The 26,957-nt window shown below is 37.4% G+C and overlaps 1 protein-coding gene across 8 annotated transcripts in view; it reads right to left on the reverse strand.

The window, feature by feature from the left end:
* Positions 1-696: 696 nt before the first annotated feature.
* Positions 697-26,957, reverse strand: part of LOC135681348 (uncharacterized) — an 87,905-nt gene continuing 61,644 nt past the window's right edge. The window contains exons 6-33 of one of the 8 annotated variants that reach the window (XM_089111743.1): positions 21,988-24,295; positions 20,153-21,852; positions 19,190-19,309; positions 18,170-18,235; positions 16,301-16,345; positions 15,104-15,220; positions 14,782-14,817; positions 14,213-14,275; positions 13,528-13,563; positions 13,180-13,242; positions 12,882-12,968; positions 12,117-12,146; positions 11,746-11,772; positions 9,806-9,835; positions 9,139-9,393; positions 8,855-8,890; positions 7,111-7,350; positions 6,921-6,983; positions 6,194-6,247; positions 5,859-5,903; positions 5,325-5,468; positions 4,643-4,882; positions 4,253-4,375; positions 3,818-3,907; positions 3,384-3,449; positions 2,649-2,843; positions 2,400-2,518; positions 697-1,782 (exon numbers count right to left, since the gene is read on the reverse strand). In XM_089111743.1, coding sequence (XP_088967869.1) covers positions 1,572-1,782; positions 2,400-2,518; positions 2,649-2,843; positions 3,384-3,449; positions 3,818-3,907; positions 4,253-4,375; positions 4,643-4,882; positions 5,325-5,468; positions 5,859-5,903; positions 6,194-6,247; positions 6,921-6,983; positions 7,111-7,350; positions 8,855-8,890; positions 9,139-9,393; positions 9,806-9,835; positions 11,746-11,772; positions 12,117-12,146; positions 12,882-12,968; positions 13,180-13,242; positions 13,528-13,563; positions 14,213-14,275; positions 14,782-14,817; positions 15,104-15,220; positions 16,301-16,345; positions 18,170-18,235; positions 19,190-19,309; positions 20,153-21,852; positions 21,988-24,295 — 6,609 coding nt within the window. In that variant the 3' untranslated portion in view covers positions 697-1,571. Of the gene's footprint in view, positions 1,783-2,399; positions 2,519-2,648; positions 2,844-3,383; positions 3,450-3,817; positions 3,908-4,252; positions 4,376-4,642; positions 4,883-5,324; positions 5,469-5,858; positions 5,904-6,193; positions 6,248-6,920; positions 6,984-7,110; positions 7,351-8,854; positions 8,891-9,138; positions 9,394-9,805; positions 9,836-11,745; positions 11,773-12,116; positions 12,147-12,881; positions 12,969-13,179; positions 13,243-13,527; positions 13,564-14,212; positions 14,276-14,781; positions 14,818-15,103; positions 15,221-16,300; positions 16,346-18,169; positions 18,236-19,189; positions 19,310-20,152; positions 24,296-26,957 lie in introns of all 8 variants that reach the window. The other 7 variants (XM_089111742.1, XM_089111744.1, XM_089111740.1 and 4 more) reach the window with 7 other exon arrangements.

The raw sequence follows: 26,957 nt of genomic DNA on the forward strand, positions 1-26,957 counted from the left end.
ATATAAGACAGTAAATTAGACATTATCCTTAATGAGTTTTAAGTTTTGAACCATTCTACGAAGTGTTCTGATAAACTTGGAGGGAGGTACTCTGTGTCTAACAAAGAATTTCGTAAATTCATCGCATCTCTAAAGATCTTCTCATAATATACTCACAAAAGCTTCCAAGGATGCAGTCGAAACCATAAAATATTCCTATCATTGCGTTTCTAAATCGAATGATAAATTAGTACCTTAAAAAGTAAGTAGTTAGCCAGCCAGTCTTCATTAATCCAACGAAATGTGACCTGTACTCCACAAGGTTACGTAATTTGAAAGTGATTATGTAGACATTCTTCAAATCGCTTGATTTTTAGTATTATCAATTTCTTACCTAACTTGGCAATAAACCAAACCTATCGAGACCCTCATAAATATAAGAACAAGGAATAAACTCAAAACAAACAGCTTAACACAAGTTGTAAAAAAACAAGCAAAAACGGCTTTCAACACGACAAGTTTTCCAAATAAAAATCTTTTCAAAATTATCGAAAATTGTTACATATAAATCTGTAATAGAAAACTGGGATTCGAAAAGAATCTTAAATGACGTTCACAATTGAATATTTAAGCCTATTCTCTAGATACAAAATTCTCAGAAAGACGAGCTTGTTATGGGTGATGTATTTCAACGTAACCATTCTGTTTTTTGATATATTTTAAAATTTATATGGAATTTCTTCATAGCTGTCAAAAATAGCCCAAAGAGCGTTTGAACTTTCATATTTTTTATCATGAAAATTATCACGCTTTTCCTTACCCTCTACAGTTATCAAAACATTTGCAATAGATCAGAGAACTATATAACTTTTCTCAATCGAGGCGCTTTATCACTTCTGCCTTCGCCATGTACATAATGGAAAGGAAATTCACTTACTGTGTTATCAAGGTCCAGAATTTACAAAACCTAGCTCTTACTCAAATATATCTCCTGTCGAGGATATCTCGCTAAGGAGTCTCAAAACAATATATATTTATCTATATAAATAATGTTATAGGGATGCGATAATTACAATCTTTGTCCAATCACCTTGCACCAACCTTTTGAGCTGATGGGATATACCAAAGGAAGTGCCTCGACTGCCATGCAAATTTAGCAATGATAGTCTCTCTGGTAATACCAAACAAATATACTATTGAACTTTCTTCACATATATCATATTGTTAGCGACATCGCAAATTGAGAAAAAGTGCTTTTTCGAATGTTGCGAATCGAGAAAAAGCATTGTTGAGTTTCAATATATTTCTACTTATTCAAAATACCAGGAAAACCAGTTTTATAATTGAAAATATGGTCTATTCTAATTGAGTTATTTTGTGTATGCCTACGAATACAGGGCAGACATAACGAGTGGTGACGTAGTAGCTATCGAACTATGATGATAAGGCATGCGTCACTTGCAGGATTCATTACAAGATCTCCAAAGATAAGAACGATATCTCGCAGATAAGGAACTGGATCTCCGTATTACATTCCGTATATCTAATATTGGACTTTCTTTAATTGAAACATGGATTAATCAGCTGTGGTGTTACCTCCTTTCTGGCTGAATCTGTATGCATAACAAAGCAAGCTTTAAATCACATGAAAATTGTTCTTCGTTCATTGCTGGCATGTAACTGGATATGGACGAACCAATGCCTTTTAGATACGGTTTTGATCGCCACCAGCTGCGACAGTGATGGGAGCTAGAATGTGTCACGCCATCAGCGTGTGAGCCATGCCAAATCGCTTTAGTTTTCCTGCAAAAGTTAAAAGATATGACTTTGGCATCCAAGAAAAGCTGGTTCAGGTTTTATAACGATACTTAATTTCAAGATTGCAAAAAACTGTCATTGCGACTATCAGCAAAAATTAAAATATACCCAAATGAAAGTGAGAAAAACTGCAGGATCAATGGCAGCTCGCAGGACAATTCCTGTTGCAAAAAACACTTAAGAAATTACCAAGATTACATTTATTTTACAAGAATTTAAGCTGTCAAGGAAAAAGTGATATTTGAAAAAACATTTAAATTTAATACCCCCTCGTTATCCGACACTATTTCAACGGCGAATATTGTGTTTGTGTCCCTCTTTGTGTGTAAAATACTTATACATTTTCTCGGGAAAAGTCCTTTAATGTGATTAATGTGAAACTAATATAAAAGCAAAGAAGTCTTTATATATGATATCAAAACCTTACATTTGTCCATCTCAAAAGTATCTGTAATCGCATAAAAGACCAATCTAAGTCGAGACCGAGGAATATTTTCTGTGTTTTCCCTCCATTTTGTGCCTGAGAACAGGGAATGATTGCGAAATTCAAAATTTAAGGTCTAATTTAAAGAATCAGGCAAAAATTGGACCTCTCTTCTTACCAAGTGGTGTCAGTCCTAATGTCTCTGCCATCGAAAGTGTAGATTGGAATGGTTGGATTAAAAGCAGCATACGTTGAAGAGTTGAAGGGGTCGCTCCATGAAGAAAATATTTGCATTCCCTGGTAAAAATAAACGGAGAGCATGAAAGATCAATACAGAAAATAGGTCTTAGAGATACCCGGGAAGGACAAAATCTTTAAGCGACATATAGGAACCATAGATAGATAGATAAGGAACTCAAAAATTTACCTTCAAATTTACAACCGGTAAGTGGAAATACTTTTTAGGAATAAGATTCTTGACATTCTGCATCTTATCGGAAAGGAATGCACGATAAACTCCTTTTGCCCCGGATTTAAACGACTGCTCGTAGCAACGGTAGTCTCCACCAGAAACACCTCCAATGTCGCCATTAACAGGCTGATTAAGAGCAACCAGTCTTAGCTGCAAAATGAGGAAAGATGCTTTATGAAGTTTCTCAATCATTCAAAGATCTTTCTAACTAAACAACAAATTTCAGTGGCACTTGTAATGTTTTACAAGAAAATGTAGCTGGCACAGAAGATTGAAGACACCTAGCAGAATTGTGTGAGAAGCGAATTGTAAATCCCCTATTACGTGCCATCGGCAAGGAATATGTGCCTTAATTAAAATTATGAGTTACCGTCCCTCGAATAAATCGCCCCTTCAAATTAAAGATATGGATAAATATGGATAAAGAATGGAAACAAATGTTAACCCATGATACGAGCTTGCATTTTTAAAAAATAACCCTCTTCGATAAAAGCCTTTCTTTCGAAAAGATACACATTAAAAAAGTTCAAAGATTAACCAAACATCCATGAGAATAATCGTGGATCAACGGTATGATTTATCTGTTTTACTGTTAATTTCTTCAAGGACTTTCAAAGATCGAGTCACTATTGCTTATTAAAAAAGAATCTTTTTAATGGAGATTTCAACAAAGGTGTATCTGTAACTCACGTAAGGTTTCTTTGGGAACTTCCCGGGTACCGGAAGCATAATGTTGTTGACAATTGTTGGTGTGGTCTGAAAAGAAGGAAATATGAAAAGAATGAAAGGGTACAAGGGGACAAGTAGACATTTTCTATAGGGCCAGTGGAATAAACAATGATTCTTTGATTGAAGAAATAATACTATTATTATTCGCTGTTATTTGGTACTTATGCACAAGTGCCTCATGATCGAATTAAGCCTGACATTGACAGTTGCCTGAAGCGTGAGACACGGAGTAGCAACTTAAAACCGTCCTGTTCTATACACCAAAAAGCGTTTACAGCTCTGCCTATACGGCATTGAGCACTTTATTACAGACAGGCAAACAGTAATTTTTGCTTCAGTAAAATATAAATACTATAGAGTAATTTCTGTATTTGGCGTTTCAAAGCTTTTCGTACCACTGTAGGGGCTGTTGTTGTTTGAGGCTCAATCTCAGCCTTCTCAAATCGAATGCTAGCAGATGGACCACTGAGTACCGTTCCTGTGATCTGAAAACAGACAAGAAGTAAAGTCAACGCATCAATGGCAGAATCGTTTTTCCACATTATGAAGTGACTCAATTCTGGAAACGATCTTAAGACATCTCTTTAAGCCAAGTTTAGAATCAAATTGTTGTCTATGTATATAGAAAAGCTGTCAACCTCTCATATCTAAAGAATTCGTCTTATTAAGTGTCAGAGATAAAATTGTCAATATTTATTATATTTATATATATATATATATATATATATATATATATAAATGTTTAAGTCTTATTCAATAACGACAAACAAAAAATGTAAATTCATGAAGATCTCTGCTAACCATAAAAACTAAAAATTAATATGACTTACCAATCTCCATTTGCTTCTTGTACGAATGTAAATATCGTCAGAAGTAGCAAGTATTGCCATCTGACCAACTTCGAATAAATCAAACATTGAAAACATATCTTGTTCACTTGCTAATGTGACAACCTGAAAGAAGGATGTTTAGATATAGAATCTGATAAAAAACATAGATTTGTGGGTACAAGCTTGGGTAAATCACCATACGAAATGCGTACAAAAGTACCCAAGATTCGCTCATTTAACAAAAGAAAGCAGAAGGGATATTTAAACTGAAGGGGGATATCCATGGTCAGTATAACCAGATAGTGGGCTTCGCGTGCGCTTGAAAACACACATGCTAAATGGCCTTGCCTCTATATCAATACACAGGGCATCAAAATACAAAACACTCACTGCGACTCTATCTTTGCCTGGTTGTCCTGGGGAACCTGAACTTCCTTTGCTGCCCTTAAATCCTTGGTCTCCTTTGCTTCCTCTTGCACCTTTAATAGGGGGTGGCATCGACACCATCGATACCTCTCCCTTCTCCCCCTTGCTTCCAGGGGAACCTTTTTCTCCTCTGATGCTCTGTCCATCAGCACCACGATTTCCTTTGAGACCCTGTGGTCCTTTAGGGCCCATCATTGCTTTCATCTAAAGCGGTAAAAAGAAAGATGTTTGAGCACAAGTAAACTGTAATACTTAAGTATTTTTATTGGTGTAAAATAATACGCTAAGTATGCTCTGAAAGAACTTCCATAACCTAGGTTCTTGTCAATACAGTTCCTGTAAAATTTCTAAAAATATATTTATTCAGAATTTTCTTAATAACAGATCAAAATAAGGAAGTCATCGAAGTCATGCGAGACAGCATTTCAGTGCACTTTCCCTTGATTTTGAAAAGGGAGCATGGTGGAGTATGGGCAAATTAGACTGAAAGCAAAGATGACGTGTTGGCCAATTCTTTACACAGAAAGTGTGAATGATTACTCATAATTATTTCAGGTCACACCACAAAACGTAAAATATACATATTTTCACAGAATGATAAACATAAAAATATCCAACGCCATTAAAAGATAATTGGCGTACATACCGGTAAAAGCGATGGCATTGGTCCCGGTGGTCCAGGAGGGCCGGGAGGTCCAACAGGACCTATTGGACCACTTGGCCCCTTAGGTCCCCTTGGTCCAATGACACCTTTTAAGAACGTCACCTTGCCAGGAGTGCCTGGTTCACCCTTAAGGGAAAATAAACGATTTGTTATATCAAGAAGGAATTGAACAAAATTTTGACGAAAGTGGTTATCTCCAGTTTTCAAATAGGAAAGCCTTGCATTATAAAATACAATCACAACTGAATCACAAATCATGATTATCAATAAATATTTATATATAAATACCGAGTGACAAAAACTATTCACCGCTAACTTCAGGCCATTAAGATTTCTTGCAATTAAAACAAATTACGCCAATTTCCAGCTTTAAAAAGCATGGTGGTAGAAGCTTGAATACGTTTTAGAAAAAAGCTGAGTTTTTCCTTATACTTTGTATTGAAAACGAGCATATGGTATATCCTGCTTAAATTGGTGACGTTTAATTTTTCGTGTGAAAACAACATCATTTATTACCTTTAATCCTTGAGGTCCCAAAATTCCATGACTTCCTTTCAAACCCTGAAAAAGTAAACCAATCAAAATTGGTCATACATACTAAAACTGTACAAATATTCTAAAAAAATAAAAAACAACCTGAAAATACAAAATGTTGGAGTGATTCACGACAAGGACCTTCTTTAAAAATGAAAAATGTTTAAAGCGGTATTGTTCGATAAATTCAGTCCTCAAAACAACATTTAGCTAGATACTTATTGCTTTTACTGTTCTATCTGAAGAAAACATGAAATTCACATTGATCTCCGGAAATGCAGAACACAGACATCTTCATACCAGAAGTTCATACTAACCTTTGGCCCTTGTGGTCCAACTGGTCCCGGCAAGCCTGTTTTTCCATTATCTCCCTATAAGCACGGATACAAAATTTTTAAAATAATTTTTAAAATATTTTGAGTTTGGGAAGATTTTCTCGAGATCATATGTCTTTGGTGTTTTCTCGGGGATGGGGACAATGATTTCTACACAGCGTAGTGGTAAAGTTTGCAACATATATAAATATAAATATCTTTAAAAAAACATGATAGAAAGTGCTTTTAAAGGAAATTGAATAAATTTGCGGCACAGAGCCTTATTGCATTCCTATTTCTTACAAAGCCAATATTGTAAATCGCATAATTCAGCGAAAAGAAAGCAACTTCTGTCTACCTGGATCTTATGTTTTTAAAAAGAGGAATCTAGTTATTCTTGAATGGAGATTTCAACATGCGGCGCGGCGCGGGAGAAATTAGTGTTATAGTTAAAAAATGTTCAAGGATTTGTCTGAAGATTCAAAATGTAGGGTCTCTTAATTCAAAAATATAATCATATACCCCCATAAATATATTTAAATACAAAACAAAACATCATTGAAAGGGTTTATCCTTGCATGAAGATGTGAAATTAATAATGTGATTCCTTATCTATAGGATAAAATAGCCCTTAATTTATGGTAACATGCCACAAACATAAAAAAGGTTTGCTCAAGTCTTCATAACAATGCAGCAAAATTAACTAAGGAAAGAAATGACGTGTCCCTACCTTGGCTCCTCTTTGTCCGCTTTCTCCTTTTGTGCCACCAAAACCACGAGGGCCAGGAATACCCTGAGGTAAAAACATTTGTCTTATATATTTAATCAAGAAGATTAAATATATAAGTTTATACTGGAAGTTAACAGTTATACAGCAAATAGAAGTGGAAGCATAAATACTGCATCTAAAGGATCCTCACCGTGTCTCCTTTGAGTCCTTTTGGGCCAATTGGCCCTTTGAGCCCGGCTCCAGTGCTCCCTTTTACACCATCGTTTCCGGCAGGACCACGTGGCCCAGTGTTTCCCTTCTCTCCCTTTTGGCCTCTAGATCCTTCGGCACCCTTCTCTCCCGCCCTACCGCGCGCACCGTCGATGCCAGGCAGGCCTGGGTTACCAGGTTTTCCTGGAACTCCTGAAGGTCCCCGCTGACCCTTCAAGCCCTTGTATGGAACAAAAGAAACAGTCAGTTGCTTCTCAATATAAGCAAGTCAATATAGAAATTAGCGTTCGAAGCAACAAATGTAAATAAAATAGAGAACAAAAACATGTCTGAATACTGAGAATTTCTGCCTTGAATGGTATCACACAAAAAAACTGCAGGAGTTATATTCGAATCTTCCTTTATGTGTAATGTGAACTATTACTAATTCGAACAAAATTCTCAGGTCCCTTGAAAGTCCCCTAACAACCCTTACAAAAAACCACCGTATCTCTGTAGTTTTTCTTAATTCGACCAATTTTGTCGGTCCTCTATGGAAAATAACCATTCTAGTTTGAATAAGCTGGCAATACAACTGCTTCATTTCTTTAAACGCGCTGAAATTTTTATATTATTGTTACTATTGGCTGTTATTTAAGTCACTTCCTTGAATATGTGTTGGGGGGGATGAGTTGGGGGGGGGGATGAAAAGGCCACGTTCAAGGAATCTTGGCCCGCCCCATGCTGAGCTCTGAAAGACCAACGGCATTCTTACTAAAAGACCAAATAGGTTAACAAAAGAAGCTTTTTCTTTATTTACAATTGCTTTGCAAGTTGCAATTAAATGGACAAATGTTGTATATAGCTAATGTAATGATAAATGAGGCAAAGTCCTGGATTTTTGAAAACTCGTATAAATCGTAAATTTTTTAATTCAAACATTTTGACAATCACCCAGTGAGTTCGAACTGCACAGAGTTGACTGTACTTAGTTAGACTTGACTCGACTCAACTTTCATTAACCTAACGCTATAGCTTAACTTAACTATTCGCAATCAAATTTGCAGTTCATTTTCTTGTACATCAAGGCTGTCAAAATGTGCTCTGTAATAATACAATGATACACACGACTTGAGAAAAGTATTGAGTTTTCTAGCTTGGGCTTTTTGCAGAGAAGAGTAAAAAAACATAGCATTAATAATAGCTGGTGTAACATAGCTTACCAGACCTGAATTTAACACACTTACCTATTTTAACCGACTTCACGAAATTCACAACATAACAAGCTTAGATTATCCTAGCTTAACTCATAGAACATAAATTGATTTCCCTGAATTCAACTTCACTAACTTTACTAGTTTAACAAAAATTGACTAAACATCAGCTGAGGTAATTAACTTAACCAGATTAACATAAACCTGCTTAACTCAGCTAACTCAACTAGCTCAATGTGACTTGACAAAATTAGTCTACCTATTTCAACGTTAACTCGCTAACTCAAATGATTTGACAACGTGAATTGTACAGCTTATCCTGGCTTAATAAAACTTACCTTAACCTGACTAACATCACTTACAAAGCAAAGCTTGGCACAAAGCATAACTTAAGCTAATTAACTCAATATAATCTAACTTAATGTAACCAGCTTATTTAGCTAACTTAACTATATTAACTTAGTATGGATACCCGATAGGGCAGAGTTCTGCAATTTAGCCATTGAGAAAATTAATTTGCACCAAACTTACCGTGAGGCCAGGCAAGCCAATTAAACCATGTTGTCCCTGTAACAAAATTTAACAAGTTAATTTCGAGGAAATTTAACAAGTTAATCAAAAGAAATAAATATCATACCTAGATAAATAGAACAAAAAAAGGCCTTAAGTAACAAATATCATAGTTAGATAGATAGTACAATAAGAAATGTCAAAAGAGAAAAATATCATAGTTAGATAGATAGAAAAATTTATCAAAAATATCAAAAAACGTGTCAGAGCCGATACTAATGTGATAATCGCTGCGATCTTCTTACTTTTATACTTTGACCTGGCTCTCCTTTCTGCCCTTGATTACCAACATCACCTTTCTGGCCTTTCGCTCCCGTTTCACCTCGTCTTCCGGCGGGACCAATTGGACCTTCAAAACCAGTATTGCCTGTCATTCCCTTGGCACCTTTGTCGCCTTTCACCCCATTGAGTGGGTATCTATCATAGTTATATTTGACTCTGGTAGCATTCTGCCCACACACAACCAATTTTCGTAGCTTTCCCTTTGATTCAATAGCATCCTACAATGAAGATTAATAATTCAACTCAGAAACTTTTGAAATGATTGAGGCAATTAGCAGATTTGTTTTCAGCAACTGGATAGGACCCTTCTGTTAACTGAATTTTAAAACGCAGTGGAAGACTTCTTCTTCAACATTTCTTAAAAAGCTTGATACCGCTATGCTGAAAATCTAGTTAAAAAGGCACTTTAAGATTTAGATCAATAAGGTCCTACATCACATTGTCAACAATCTACCATAGCTTCCGAACTGAGGGGGAAAGAGTGAGAAATATGTAGAGTTAAGAGGAACTGTGTTCTCATGAGATTCGGGAAAATTTGTCTGCGCTAAATCTAGTATCATGGTATTTAATGAAAAAGAGTTGGCTCCAAATACCGTTAGGGTGCAAAAGGTCAGTAAATTTAAGACTTACCGGATATATACCTGGTGGTCCGCGGCGAACCTGAAAACATTTAACAGTAATGTTAGTGAAATGACGATTAATAAGCGTATGCAGGCAAAAAGTAGGCGAAAAATGCAGCCATCTAGCTACATATTTGTCTATCTTATGACATTTCAATTCTCTCCATAAGATAAGACTGAACAAAAGGTTCAACGCGGAGAGAAATGTATAGAATATGCTCAAAACAGAATAGACACTTTTAGCCGGTTACAGCAAAAGTGCTTTACGAAATCAGACCGAGAGTGGCAATACAAAAATAGTTTATAACGCGAGTTCACTTCATCGTTGATTTATCGGCACAGAAGTGCTTCTAACGAAATCTGAATGCACAAACTGGCTATATCTTGTATGCGAATAGCAGAGTGGTGAAGTGACATAATAGAAAAGTCGATGGTTGAATACTTACAGATGTGCAAAACAAATTAAACATATCACAGATTTTCTGAGATATGGTCAGTTAACGACCCAGGATTTGCTAATGAATATCTGTTGTTCTGGTCTGGTTACAAGAAGGGCCAAATAACAGTGGCTTGATAGGGAAAGATCCTGGGCTCATGTGGTCATGTCTCAGCCAATCTTTAACAGATCAAACTGATTTTGCACACGGAGATGTATTTCGTGATGTTTTGGTAGGTTCTAGTTCTAATGATAGGTTTTTGTTACGTCATCAATTTGCAATATTGAGTTCACACCACCAACGCACAACCACCTAACTTGAGGAGCCGGCTGACTCTATTGTCATTAAATATAAACATGGGCAAACCAGTAGACCAGGGGTCGGCAACCCGCGGCCCGCGGGCCAGATGCGGCCCGGAAGGTACTTTTGTGTGGCCCGGAAGGCCCCTGTTAACCTGTAAATAATGTGGCCCAATGCACGAGTGTCAGCTCGATATTGATTCAGTGATCTTAGATTCTTGCCTAGATTAGCATTCCTCGTTAACATTACTAGTCACTCGAACAAGCAGAAGAAGAAGCTTCAAGGCCATTGTCATTTTGTGAATGTCATGTATGAACATGTCATGTTCCTGCTTATGCTACATCTTTGGAAAACTCAGCTGAATCAATGGAACTTGGTTCACTTTCCATCTTCAAATGAAGTTGATCGAGCTGCAGGGTACCAGTGAATTGAAACAGAAATAGAAGGAAACTCAGATAATCCCGTTTTATATGGAGTATCTCCATGGTGGATGATGGTTCATATCAAGGTCTGGTGCAGCATGCCAAGAAGATGTGTTGCATGTTTGGAAGTACTTCTCTCCTTTGCGAAAGTCTCTTCTCAAAGATGAAGCATGCGAAGAGTCGGCTGCGATCTCGCATGACTGATCAGCACCTTGAAGGCAACTTGCGGCTGCCAACATCAACAATTCTGCCAAATATTGAGAAGTTGGCCAAGGACGTGCAACACCAAGTTGCACATTAGCTTCTTGTAATACACTGAACAGTGAACATGTACTTTACATCTATGTTTGTATTTACGTACAGCTTCCACGTTACAGTACATTTTCCGATAGACACATTTTTATTGATTAGATTAGTAGTTAGGTTATTAAAATTATACTGTATTTTGAGTTGCGGCCCTCGTATGCATTTCAAAACTCAAATTTGGCCCCCTGTTTTATAAAGGTTGCCGACCCCTGCAGTAGACAAACCGATACCAAGACAAACAATAGTTTTGTTTCAAGGGACCTAGGCCTTTCTGGTTTTTATGTTGCTTATGTTAGCCCACAGTGAGGCTCGAGTCTGTTTGTGTCTATCAACTATGGCGAGAAGCAGCCGTGTTATCCACTACGCCACAGGTGCAATTTTAAGTGAGATTCTTTACTATATAGAAATTTATTCTCATTTGTCAAGAAAATTCTTTCAAGCCAAACAATCTTGTGCAGGAAGAAAAACAGTGAAATTTCCTTTACCTTTCTAGGCCTTGTTTTGGCATTCGCCTAAAACACAATAAATAATCTTCTTTTTATCAATGAAAAGGAAAGAAAAAATGCACCTAACAAAAAGGCTTTTAACTAATATAACTAAGGCGCGATATATAAAAATCGTAGATTAAAGTTTAGAATCTGAACTGTTGTAAATAATAGGAATGAAAGTTAATCAATAATTGAAACGTAAGTATTCTTGCAAATCTTTTTGTCTCGATGAATTTATTGATGTTATATATGTTTTTTGGACAACCGTCGTTGTCGCTGCAAAAACTGAGAAAACCGAAACTCCCAATAAATAAAAGGTGGTTTCTCACTACTCGGCCTGATACAAAATGCAGTTTAAAATAACTCACCCATAGAAGACCTGGAGGTCCTGATCCCAGCTGAAATAAGATTTGTCAGTGTGTGAAAAGCAGGTATGGAATTTATCACCGATAAGAAAAGGATGAAGCAAATCAAGATAACCACAATGGGTTTTGATGGTGTAAAAGAAGTAGGAGTTAAAGACACATAATTAACAAACAAAGAAACCTCTATACAGAAAATCATGCGACTGAGCAGGCGCAATGTTGATAAACAAGCCTGGAAGGCATCAGGCAACAGAGCAGTGTCCGCAACTGGCAATGAAAGTGCCAAAAATGTGCGAATGCCTTCGAGTTCATGATACCTGATTGATGAATGTTCATTAAATAACGATATAAAACAATGTTAACCAGATAAGCGAGCATGCAATTTTACAGCCTTGAGTGGATAGAAGATTTTTTATATTTTATAGTTATAAAAGACGCAACCAGGGCAGGAATCGAACCAAGGCAGGCTTGGGTCCAGGTTAGGACTCGAACCAGGGCAGGACGCGAACCATGACCAGACTCGAACCAGGTTAGGACTCGAACCAGGGTAGTAGTGGAACCAGGGTAGTAGTGGAACCAGGGTAGTACTGAAACCAGGGCAGGACGCAAACCAGGTCTGGACTGGAGCCAGGGCATGACTCAAACCAAAGTTGGACTCGAACTTAGAATAATAGGACTCAAATAATAGTGAATCTTATGATTAACAAAAGCAATAAATGAGTATTTAAAAAACTTCTATATATACATAATTATAGGAAAAATTCTCACATCAAGGTGAAAAGACTTTACACCGGTCTCCTTAGGGATATCAAACTCTTCGATTTTTGAGCATCCTTCTACTTGGTTTGACAGTACCTACCAAAAAAGGACAAACTTTAAATATAAGTCCTTCAACTCACAAAGAGATTCATATTGGTACATCAGCGAGAATGCTTTTCAAGCTGGTAATCTAACACACAGGCAAACTAATAGACAAACAATAATTATGAAGCTGTGTAGCATACCACACGCGTAACTATTCCCTAACAATGAACTTCTGTTCAGAAATTACTTAAACTGCACTCACATCAATAATTGCAGCTTCGAGTTCCCGTTTCGAAACACGATCTCCTTTTTTGCCAGAAGGCCCCTGAAATTCAGAAAAAGCAAATATCTTACAGAAAATCTTCTTTACGGTAACAGAATCAAATTCTTGCTACTCACTGAGAAAGACGGTGTCTGAAATAATCTAAACGTTGAGTTTCCTTATTAAGTTTTTGAACAAATGAATAGATCTAGTAAAATAAAAAGTTTGTTGATCAAAAAAAACTTTCAAGCACTTTGAATCTATATACAAACATGACAAACAAACAAATATAAGGAGCAAAACAGACTTGAAAGAGGAAAAAACAAACTAAATAAAAAGTGTACTTACCATTGGCCCATGAAACCCAGGATCTCCTTGTTCTCCCTAAAAAATTCCGCATTTTTTGAAGGGCATCTCCAGCCAAAGATTGTAAATATTTTAATGACTTAAAAGATGTAAGATCGTTTTTTTAACAGTTATTGTTGCGAAGTTCCAATTATTAATTAAGTTACAAGGTTAAACAGTTGCCACTTTCCGACAAAAAGCCGGACTAATACGAAGAGTTCTGATGACTAGGGCGAGGTCATTAGAAATATTTTGTGACGTCAAAATTATGCAGCACTACCACCAAATCGAAAATTCTGCTTCTTGTAATTCAATTCAATTGTCGAAATGCCAACATTCGCAATTTAAAACTATACAATGTATTCGAAGACGAAATTTGTGGCGAATTTTATTTTTCAGAACTTTGCAACAAACATAAAGATGCTCTTCAAAATATCAAATTCCTTATCTGCAGGATGAATTCCGTTAGGTTGGCTAATAAAACAGGATTGCGAGCTTTGGCTAGATAGGCATATTAACAGTTAGTTCAGTTACACTTTCATTACATTGCAAATCCTTTTAGATTGGTATCTTCTGATATATTATGCAATGTTCTTAAAACAATTTCGATAAAATTATTTTCAACTCATTAAAATCTACTTTTATACCTAAGAAATGGTTTCCTGGTGTGATGTTATCAAGATTTTACCTTAGGACCGACGGGACCATTAAAACCTCTATCGCCTTTACTTCCTTGCTCCCCTTTCGGTCCCTGAAGAAAAGAAGTGAATATATACTATGCATTTCGTAAAATCCAGGCTGATTTTACTGTACTGACACTCCATAGATAAAGCATGATGTGTGCTTTTATCAAACAACTGATCGATATTAAAGGCTGTCAAATAATAGAAAATAAATAAAACAATTTGAGAGAGTCATTCGAATTCAGTGTCAATATCAAATTCAGAGACAGTCATTCTTTTAAACAATGATTAACTAAGGTTGAGGCACGAACTTTTTATCTATAAATATATATAGTTAAAGAAGGTTTCCGGAGTAAGAATAAAGTTGACTCTAGTTGAGGTTTTCAGTGTCAAAAATGTAGGTGATAAATGCAGGGAGGGGCGTGCTAAAAACTTCCCATCTTTCAGCGACCCTTATCTTGGATCTTCCCAATGTGTTTATCAAAACCTAAAGCACTACTTATTCTCTTGAATACCCGCTTTGGCATACTCAAAGACAAACAACCTTTTAAAAGTTGGTGCATCAATAAATTACCTTGACACCAGGTCTACCATATATTCCTGGCAAGCCCTAAAATGAAGAAAAGAAGAGATAAAAAAACCCTTTTCAAACTTGGGGATCAAGACCCCAATTTGTGTCACAAATAACATTCGTTTAGCTATGTAGGGCCTTATTTCAAAATAGATCCATTTAATAAAAATTAAACCAAACTCAAGACTAAAACATTTATTTTCGCCTGACTTCAACTCGCGTTATCAATTATGTTTTGTACTTGAGGGATGTTGAGAGATTGCTGCATTAAACTATAACCATTGGCGTTTTTTGTATTTTGAGGACAAACAGTCGCAAAACTTACATTTTCTCCTTTAGATCCTTTGCGTCCTCTGGCTCCTGGAAATCCGATTTTCCCAGCCTTTCCCATGAGCCCTTCTTCTCCTTTCTGTCCTTTCATACCCTGAAATCCCTTTTCACCCTAATTTCCGAAAGGAAGAGATCAAAAGAGGTGAATTGGATTTTCGCATCGGAATAAAACGGTGATAGATAGCCCGGAAAAGATTCAAGTAAAATCAAAGCCTTAAACAAATGTTACATGATTGCTATGATAAGAACAGTCTCGTCCGCCCCTTTTTAATTAATATCCATAATAAGCCATCTTAGAAGGCTGCTTTTGGCGGCATTCTACCGATTGAAACAATGTTTGGTGAAAATTTTGACTGGAACTTATACAATAAGGCCCAGGAACCCGCAATGAAATGCTTTTGCATCATACATGACGATGAAGAGAAATAAATGTAAGAAATAACGATTAGTGGGGATAAGAAAATGATCAAACTCATTTAAGAAATTGATTTTTCTTTCTAGTGTGCGAAACAAAAGACAATGACTAACAGTGTCTGCTGTCTTATGGTGGGGTTCGTTGCATACGTCACTTTTGCTCAAAAAAGGTTGGTAAATTTGCAAGAAGGTTGGGGGATGCATGTAAATATGATCTAAGGTTCGAAGGAAAGTCAACCATCATTGCAGGCTGAATAATTCTCATAGCAAATTTTTGATCGACTCTAAGTTTAGCTTTTGAATATTATTACACTCAAAAAAAGCCATCACTTTAGTACTGAAACTTTTACTTAGAATACCATAACACAAAATGTTTTAACATTGTACCATATATTCCTTTTATACTAATTCTTAATAGATAGTTGGTCCTAACTAGCTTCTTTATAGCTATTAGACTTTCATATAGTACGCCAACTTTAAACAAATTATTTTTTACTATTATTATATTATTATATATTCAGCTAATTATGTCTCAAAAGAGCATTAATATTTTTTCAAAAACGCGCTTTACCCTTTTTCCAGGTTGCCCTGGACAAGATATCTTTTAAGCTGTTGAAGCATTGTTTAGGCAGGATGTTGTAGGAGTGTAACATAAAGATTTGGCTCGTTTGCATCGATGCATACAAGGTGCTAAGTGATAGCATATTTCATATTGCTAAATGATAGCAAGTGAAAAAAGCAATGAATCAAAATTTAAAAGAAACTTCTTTATCCGTACCTGTGGTCCAGGGGATCCCATAATGCCTTTCGGCCCAGTATCACCCTAAAAAGAATTTTGTATATTTTTATATTTCTATATGCATTATAAATATTGATGACCTAAAGAATTACCTGCGATCTAATATACGAAGGTCAATATGAAAAATATACAGTGATATAGCATGTGCAACCACTTGATGAAGTTTATAATGATAAAGCATGTGACGGGGAATTTGGAAACAAAAGAAGGTATCGAAAGATACCAGCCCGAATTAGGGAAGAGAAACTGTAAGTGCAAATTTTACACGCGTGAAAATAGCTGAAACAAATACCAAAGATGATCGTCTTTTGTTAGCGTCCTGTTAAACAACAATTAATTTCAAGACTTATCGCATACCTTAATTAAAACGAGTCTGACTATAGCCAGACAAACCAGCAATACATGACTGATAGTCATCAGGAGACAGAGCAAAAGGTCTACCACTGGCAATGCAAGCGCCAAAAAGCAGAATACGCCTTTGACTTCGTGAAACCTGACCCTGGATGAATGTTCACCAAATAACGATATCCCACAATATTAACCAGATAAACGAGAATGGAGTTTTACAGCATGGCTTGAACTCCTGGTTTCCCGATCACATTCGCTGAACTGCGTCTTATCTTTAACAAATATAAAGTAAACCAGCTCCGTACTGACATTGCTAAACCTCCGGATGAGATTAACTTCAATTTATTTTGCGAAATCGCAGGACATCAGATTCCATTTTGTCTGCGTGTCATTCTCCAGTATCAAAATATTTTTAATGGCCCAAAGGCCTCAGCAAGCTAGAGTACATTCTACTGGCTGTGGTGCGTACGAGATGGAATCGAATTTCTCATGCAACACAAAACCATCCATCCAAAATAAAGAAACAAAGTATGTATTTGATTCCGACTTAATCGGATTAATAATGTCATTTGTGCAAGTGGGGTTTATTTTTGAGAAAGAGTAGTTTCAATTGTTAGGTGGTCAAATAACAAGCAACAAATATACCGTTTTCAGGAAAGAAAATACTGACTGTTGTACTATGCAATACTATGAAAGCGAGAAGTCAGGGCCTAATTAAACAGGACATGAAGAAGATTGTTTTTGAATTTACAATAGACAATGCATCGAAGAGAGAGGTATTAAACAGGGGTAAATGTCCCCAAATTCTGAGGTAAAGAGCATGCAAGTTACCGACTTCTGCACCTAAGTTGGCAATATACTTTACATGCTCTCTCTTCCTAAAATGCTAGGTACAAACTAATACACGAAATATAAAATCAAGGCACTAAACAACTCCAGAATTTCAAGGCCATTATTAGTATGGAAGGAATTTGAAAGAAAAGACGGACAATTTTGCAATTTTATACAGAAGTAAATTCCTGCGAATAAGCCCCTGGGGCCTTCGAAATGCCTCTTTTTTTATTTGACAATCATTTTCAAATCAAGGCAATGCTAAAACTCCGATTTATGCAAGACCACCAAGCATCATAGGGTTAGTTTCTCAAAAAAATTCTGGGGCTGCATAATCTAAAATGAAGAGGAAATTGCTGACAAACGAGAAATTATCCGTTAACGTCCAATTACCACACCAAAACAACTACTTGAAAATCGGTTTAGCAAGAAAACTACTCTCTTGGCCAATGTAGCTAATGTGTGAATCAGCAAATCATGTGCACTGAATCAAAATTTTGCAAACAGAAGTCAGCTTATTCATGTTGAGTGCAGTTTCGATTCCACAAAATGTCGATCCCTCCACTTAAGATGTTTTCAAGCCTTTTGGTTATATTTGAAGTGTTTTGCTTCATCAAGAGGACTCATGCTATCTCAAGAATGTACCAATAATGAAATCAAGATTCCTACCTTCATTCCCTTTTCATTCCCACACAAAGAGGCCTTCGGGGAAGGTGTCATCTTGTCAACTGACGCCTTAAAGTGAAACAGAGTCCTGTCAAAGTGCCAAATCAAAGATTAAAAGGTTACATTTTAAAAGTGACCACAAAAGCGCTAAAGCGTGAGTATTGAAGAAATTATTCCGCTAAAATAGGAGCATCTAACGGACTCATATTCTAGGCCCAAATTCAAAACATGGCCCAAAATAATTGGCCAAAAAGGTTAATACTTGCTGAAGAGAAGAAAAAGGACCATCCTTTAAAAATTAGAATGTGGATAGCCAACTACTGTTAATATTATGATCAAAACATAAGGAATAAAGTAATGAAATTAAATAGGAGCGAAAAAAGTAAAAATCATTGGTGATGGTACTATATATAAGTTTTTTGTTAATATACATATTTAATTTTCTCGGGTGTTCACATAGCTGTTCCAGGCTTGGAACTTCTGTTTTACAGTCCTGTTCTAAAGACCTCAATAAATCACCATCATTCAGTATAAGAAAAAAGAGGGTTATTAATAAAGCTATAATACTTGCTCCATAAACAAAATTCAAAAAACACCTTGAAACAATCTGATATCATTGTAGCCATCTAAATCCTTTTGGATGATTTATGATTCCACTGGCATGAAAACCAAAACCACTCAATATTTCGAAAAATCTCATATTTCTTATCATGTGTTTACCACTTGCGATTTAGATCATTCAGTCGTTGGCATTGCATAGTTCACGCATAGTCAGAATCATATACCACAAAGACAAGGGAACAGCCTCGAAATACTGCTTAAAAGTCTAAGGTACAGGGAAATCAAAGAATCTTTATATGAGAGGTAAAATGTTTGCACAATATAAGAAAGTACAGTTTCTTTTAAAAACACAGTCAAACTGCACCAAAAATAAGGAAAATAAAATCATTCCAGTCACTCTTACGTCGTCAAAATACCTAAAGATTAATTTAGACACCAGATTAATCTACCAAGTAAACATACCTTGGAATCGAGTTTCTCCTTAGAGCTACAGCCTTTTTCCGTAGGTTTTGAAGGGTCAGGAGCACCAGGGTCACCCTTGAGGCCCTTGGAGAAAGAGAGTGTTCGATTCAATGGCAAAGGCTGTTAAAATAGTTTAGGTGAGAACATGAACGGATATTGATTATGAGATAATATCTGCAACCAAGGCATGTAAAGACATATCTTGTTAATAATACAGAAAAAAACTAACAAAAAGAGAAAATCAAAGAGAAAATAGTTGATCGAAGAGATGAAAAAATTTCATGCATCACAAGTATTAATACCAGTTTTAAGTGTGAAGTAGAAAAATTTGACGTGCCAAAATATCATTTTACTTTCAGTAGAAAAGAGTGGATGTTGTGTCTATCAATATGAACTGGTAACCGTCTGACAATGAAACTTCAAGAAAATTTAGTTCTAAGAGGTCTTCTCTAAGAAATAATAGTCTGTTCTCTAGCTTTCAAACATGTTAGCTTGAATTATTTTCCATCATATAGGAACCGTGGTTCTCCTTTGATTCTAACGTATGTGAACCCGGCAGGTCAAAACCTTTCACTCTGCTACTACAGAGACTTTGAAGGTTATGCTCACTTAAACAGGTGGAATCTTTTGATATGTATGAGATGGGCAATGTAAAAGGAAAGTATATCAAGGGTTGACCGATATTGTCACCGTGCCAGAAATATATAAAAATATCTAAAAAGGGAGATGCCATGTTGTGAAAATATAGGCAAATTTTCTTAGGGAGAATTTCTTCTTATAACATCTCAACTCATAAAAAATTGCATAAAAAATAAAATTTTTACATTAAATTGTCTAATATTGAGTTATCAACATTTGCGAAGATGCATCTAAAAGCACTCCAGACATTAAATCACATGATACGTGAGGAAAAGCAACCAAAATTGCGTTAGATTCTACCACCAAAGCATGGTGAACACATACCACTGTTGATACCGAATTACTTGATGGCCTTCTAGGTTCAGCTGTATTTCTCAACACTGGTGTAGAGGGTACGTCACTATAAGGCGCTGCTGTTGATTTGATGCTGGTCTGCATCCGACTTTGCGTACTTTGCTTCGGCTCAGCTGTTCGGTCTTTTGTTGACGGGGTAATCGTTGGTGAAACTTTAGAGTCTTTTAGAGCATCCGCAAGTGTAGTAATAAAAACAGGATCTTCCGTCGTTAATTTGGCTGCACTTGTAGTTTTAAGAGTCAGCTCTGGAACTACAGTGTAGAATTTTGTTGTATATTCTGTCAAGAGATCGGATGCTCCTGCAGTAGAATACTCAGGGAAATCGGTCGGTAGAATGCTACTTAATATTGTTGATTTTGTAGTTGCTTCACCAGTGCCAAGATCACCAGTGACAGATTTTTTGGTTGGTACCGGATCAGTAACAGGTGCATCAGTAGCCACATCATCTGTGACCACTGCTTTTGCAGCTACTTTTGTAGTGACCATTGCTTTTGTAGATGCTTCATCAGTACCAGCATCATCAGTCACAGCTTCTTTGGTTGGTACTGGATCAGTGACAGGTGCACCAGTTGCAACAGCATCTGTGACGAATGCTTTTGCAGTTACTTTTGTAGTGACCATTGCTTTTGTAGATGCTTCATCAGTACCAGCATTATCAGTGACAGCTTCTTTGGTTGGTACTGGATCAGTAACAGGTGCATTTGTAGCAACAGCTTTTGTAGTAACTGCATCAGTGACAGCAGCATCTGTTACAATTGATTTTGTAGATGCTTCATCAGTATTGACATCATCGGTGACAGCTGCTTTAGTTGGTACTGGATCAGTGACAGGTGCATCAGTAGGAACAGCATCTGTGACCACTGCTTTTGCAGTTACTTTTGTAGTGACCATTGCTTTTGCAGTTACTTTTGTATGGACCATTGCTTTTGTAGATGCTTCATCAGTTCCAGCGTCATCAGTGACAGCTTCTTTGGTTGGTACTGGATCAGTAAAAGGTGCATTTGTAGCAACAGCTTTTGTAGTAACTGCATCAGTGACAGCAGCATCTGTTACAATTGATTTTGTAGATGCTTCATCAGTGTTGACATCATCGGTGACAGCTGCTTTAGTTGGTACTGGATCAGTAGTAGGTGCATCAGTAGCAACAGCTTTTGTAGTGACTGCATCAGTGACAGCAGCTTCTGTGACGGTTGACTTTGTAGTTGCTTCATCAGTGTCAACATCATCAGTGATAGCTGCTTTGGTTGGTACCGGATCAGTAACAGGTGCATCAGTGGTAACAGCATCTGTAACCACTGCTTTTGCAGTTACTTTTGTAGTGACCATTACTTTTGTAGCTGCTTTACCAATGCCAGCATCATCGGTGACAGCTGCTTTGGTTGGTACTGGATCAGTGGTAGGTGCATCAGTAGCAACAGCTTTTGTAGTGACTGCATCAGTGACAGCAGCTTCTGTGACGGTTGACTTTGTAGTTGCTTTATCAGTGTCAACATCATCAGTGATAGCTGCTTTGGTTGGTACCGGATCAGTAACAGGTGCATCAGTAGCAACAGCTTTTGTAGTGACTGCATCAGTGACAACAGCTTCTGTGACGGTTGACTTTGTAGTTGCTTCATCAGTGTCAACATCATCAGTGATAGCTGCTTTGGTTGGTACCGGATCAGTAACAGGTGCATCAGTAGTAACAGCATCTGTAACCACTGCTTTTGCAGTTACTTTTGTAGTGACCATTACTTTTGTAGCTGCTTTACCAATGCCAGCATCATCGGTGACAGCTGCTTTGGTTAGTACTGGATCAGTAACAGGTGCATCAGTAGCAACAGCTTTTGTAGTGACTGCATCAGTGACAGCAGCTTCTGTGACGGTTGACTTTGTAGTTGCTTCATCAGTGTCAACATCATCAGTGATAGCTTCTTTGGTTGGTACTGGATCAGTGGTAGGTGCATCAGTAGCAACAGCTTTTGTAGTGACTGCATCAGTGACAGCAGCTTCTGTGACGGTTGACTTTGTAGTTGCTTCATCAGTGTCAACATCATCGGTGACAGCTGCTTTGGTTAGTACTGGATCAGTAACAGGTGCATCAGTAGCAACAGCTTTTGTAGTGACTGCATCAGTGACAGCAGCTTCTGTGACGGTTGACTTTGTAGTTGCTTCATCAGTGTCAACATCATCAGTGATAGCTGCTTTGGTTGGTACCGGATCAGTAACAGGTGCATCAGTGGTAACAGCATCTGTAACCACTGCTTTTGCAGTTACTTTTGTAGTGACCATTACTTTTGTAGCTGCTTTACCAATGCCAGCATCATCGGTGACAGCTGCTTTGGTTGGTACTGGATCAGTGGTAGGTGCATCAGTAGCAGCAGCTTTTGTAGTGACTGCATCAGTGACAGCAGCTTCTGTGACGGTTGACTTTGTTGTTGCTTCATCAGTGTCAACATCATCAGTGATAGCTGCTTTGGTTGGTACCGGATCAGTAACAGGTGCATCAGTAGTAACAGCATCTGTAACCACTGCTTTTGCAGTTACTTTTGTAGTGACCATTACTTTTGTAGCTGCTTTACCAATGCCAGCATCATCGGTGACAGCTGCTTTGGTTAGTACTGGATCAGTAACAGGTGCATCAGTAGCAACAGCTTTTGTAGTGACTGCATCAGTGACAGCAGCTTCTGTAACGGTTGACTTTGTAGTTGCTTCATCAGTGTCAACACCATCAGTGACAGCTTCTTTGGTTGGTACTGGATCAGTAACAGGTGCATCAGTAGCAACAGCTTTTGTAGTGACTGCATCAGTGACAGCAGCTTCTGTGACGATTGATTTTGTAGTTGCTTCATCAGTGTTGACATCATCGGTGACAGCTTCTTTGGTTGGTACTGGATCAGTAACAGGTGCATCAGTAGCAACAGCATCTGTGACGAATGCTTTTGCAGTTATTGCATCAGTAGCAGCAACGTCTTTCACCACTGACTTTGAAGCATCTGTAACAGATCCTTTGGTAGTAAAAGCCTCAGTTGGCACTTTTGTTGTTGCTGATTCTGTCTCTTGCACGTGTGCTTTTGTCAGCAGAGTTGTCTTCTGGACTGTTGTCTGTAGCTCCACTTTGTCTGTCTGCGAGTTGGCTGTATTTGCAATTCTCGGTTTTATTGGCGTTGTCTCTGTTGTTGCTCGCTCTGTACTAAATGCTCCAGCTGTCGTTTCATCCACTGTTTGCGTGTATAACTTTTCAAGTAATGAAGATTCTGTTATTGATTTTACTTCGGAAGAGATTGTAGGAGATTTCGTTGTTGTTGACCATGGTTGTGTTGTTGTTGCAAAGTATCCAACTGGGCGAACAGTTCTTCTCCTTTTACCCCAGACAATAAATGCACCACTTCTAATGGTGCCAGAAGAGATGCTAGAAAACCTTTTAACCGAGCTTCTGGCAGTATTGAGGTATGTTGGTTTGACGGTAGTAGTCAAAAGCATTTCCGCCTTTCTTGGACTAATAGTGGTAGATATCGGTTCTGATTTCACCAAAGGTTCTTTGCTAGTGGCTTTGGTTGGTTTCTTTTCTTTTGTAGTTTGATCTTTCGTATGTATCTCCTTCGTTGCTAGTTCATTAGCAGCTTCTTTGGCTTTCTTCCCCGCTGGAGTTGTCCCAGTTTCCTTGCCAACTCTAGTTGATATCTTGTTCTCATTGGATGTTGTTTTAGACTTAGCTGTCGTGCTTGCTTCAGTCATTGAAATCTCCTTGTCTTCGGTAGTTTCTTGCATTCTAGTTGCTTCAGTCTTAGATATATTAGGTTTTTCTGTAGATTTTCCAGCTTTTTCTATAATTTCCTCGGTCGTGATTTGGATCTCTGGTGCAGCTGTAGTCAAACTCATGCGTGCACTTGACTCACGAGACGACGTCATTCTGGCTGCAGATGTTGTCCTGACCTCACTGGTTGTCTTTGGCGTAGTTACCAGGCCAGCTGTTTCATGAGACTCGTCACTGATGGTTTTGTTAGAAAGCTCAGCTGATTTGAAAACACTTCCAGTTGTTCCACTTTCGCGTTTCTTCGTTGGTTTCTCCGGTACATCTACATGGATACCTGGCCTGCCAGTTGGTCTTAAAGCTGACATTTCTTCCGTTACCTGCAATACAAAAAAGTTTGATAAATACATGATAAGCTTAAATAAACCATTCGGAAAATACTACAGCTCATGGGTTTAAAGCATTAGCCGCACAATTGAGGCTCCAAATCAGGACTCATACTAAAAACGAAAGTTTTCTCAAAAATACTTTTTTGGAGACATTTCGTTGAAAACATAAGCCCGTTTATTCAGAAACTCCGTAAGACGTAAGCCCGTTTATTCACAAACTTCGGAAATTCACTTCAGAAACATACATAAGCCCGTTTATTCGGAAACTTCGAAAAACGTTCAGTCACAAGCAGCTAACTGAATCTTTGACAACCCGCAGGCGGAAACATTGCCGGGTATCGAAATAATTATTTTATATGGCTCCAGGTTAATCGAGGTTGATTTGGATTAAACCACTCCTAATGGAAACTGAAATCCGGCATTTTCTATTAAACGGTCCACGCACAAAAAACTCAAAGTTTTACTATTTGCCTATCTTTATTAACAAATAATGAATTTAAACAAATTGAATTGAATCGAAATGAAGTGAATTACGAAATCATTTTTCCAATTTACTTAGAATGATCTGTGTGGTTCATACCTCTTCCGCCCGTACGGGCATTTTAAACTTCCAGTGAATTCTTTTGAACAGTCAAGAAAAAAGTTTTTTAGAGCTGCAATTGCTTTGCAAAAAAATAGCAAACACAACACTGGAATTCTATCATTCAAATATCCTTCCTTGTTCTATATTTTCTCTCGTATCTCACACTGAAAACCTGAGTGCTTTTATGTAATTTCCAGATTTAGGTCTCAGAGTTAGGTCAAATTTTGTGCTAACAGAGTTAAATCGATAACAATTTAACCAAATTCGTTCAAAGCAAAGTTTTAAGCGCAATGCAAAGCGAATTATTTCTGCTGTTTGTGGAGGCACTGGTATGTTTACCTGAGGATTGCACCAAACCACAAAAAAACTGAAAATTCACTAAAGAGCAGTTTGCAAAAACCTTTGATTCCAACATTTGCAAACAAGCATTAGCAGAAATCTTTACTCGCTTGCACTTGTGTCCCGATACTTCTTCTTCTAGACATTGCTCCTTCACAGACGCAACAAAAACATTGAACAGGTTCTAGCCTGCGCGCAGCCTCAAACACTTCTATCCCGAAGAGTAGAAGGTTCTGCCTATTTGGGGCATCTGTTTATTTACTTTATCATCTGCGACACTTTTGCACAGTGGAAGATTGATTCTTTTCTGAGAATTCCCCCAGGAAGGGGGGAAGGTGATAACTTTATTTCATTGGAGAAATTAATCTAGTTTCAATTGGCAGTTTTCGAAATTTGAACAAGGCCCCAAATGTCTCGCAAATTTTAATCAAGCAATCCGAGATCCTAGTACTTCATGTCTTATCTTTTGTGATACCCTGGTTCCCTCTACATTTCTCGATGTTTCTTTTCAGAAGCACACAAATTTTCATCAAATACCATGAAATACAACAGCTAATCAGTCGCAAGGAGCTTTTCGTTCTATCTTAATTGTAAATTGAGTAGACTATGTACTCATTCTTCGTTCATAAAATGGACGTCAAATCGTCGAAAAGAATTATTCATATCCCATCTTTAAAAGTGGTTGATTTTCGAGCAGTTTCTTAAAGTTGAGGGTGGTCAGTAGTAACATGGTTCCTGAATTTTTTCTCAAGTCCGTTTCCTTTTGAAAAAAAACATCCTTCATTGTTACAAATAGGTTCTAAAGGATTTTGTTGCTTGGATCAAGGGCCGCGCCACAGGGGGGGCGGGGGGCCACGGCCCCCACTTTTCTTGCTAACTATAGATATCAAATCCCCCTTAAATAGGTAACCCCCTTTTTGCCCCCCCCCCCCTTTAGAATCGGTGGCGCGGGCCCTGTGGATAAAACTTCACTTCAGTTTGGAAGAAAAGCCTCTAAAGACATGTAAAAGGGCAACTTGTCTTTCGTGACGCCTCGATTACTGGACTATGGTGCCATTGAAAATAAAAACAAGCCAGTTTTCGCGTGTCATTTTCGTTAGAACAGAGACTCTAACCTAATTATTACAACTCCATCTTATAAAATCAGATTACAGTTCGAAATCGCAACTTTAAAGTGGTTTCTTTACAGCAAAAGAGTGCAATCAGACTTAAATTAAATCCGGTTCGAATGCATTAAACATACACTTTTGCTTCTTCGTGGGAATTCAGGAACAACAGCATTGTCTAATACTTGCAATTATGGGGCAGCTTGAATTTCTAAACACATTAGCTAGGCCGACATTTAGATGGTATTATCCGAAATCACAAGTAATCCAATGTTGTCTCGAGCTCAGAAGCAAGATAATTTTAAATATCTTTCATAACCTAGGAATGCAGTCAAGTAGGCGAATTGTGTTTGTAGCAAGGTTCAGGTTTGCAATCTTACACCGGCGCCTCAAACTTCCAAGCCAAAATATTCACATTTTCACCAATCGTAACCAAATTGGACTTACAATTTCAAAAAAGGAATTAGGGTTGGTCACAGTCAATTTTTACTGTCTTTTCGACACATCGGCATGTGGCAATGATTCACGTTAGCAGTTAGAATACCTCAAGGTATCTGTTTTTGTTCAGCCTTGAGAAACGGAAGAAAATGTTTAAACAGGGAAATGTTGACTATTTGTTCGAGTA

This window comes from Rhopilema esculentum, chromosome 12, assembly GCF_057945365.1.
Source record: "Rhopilema esculentum isolate cy_ngs chromosome 12, ASM5794536v1, whole genome shotgun sequence".
NCBI classification, from domain to species: Eukaryota; Metazoa; Cnidaria; class Scyphozoa; order Rhizostomeae; family Rhizostomatidae; genus Rhopilema; species Rhopilema esculentum.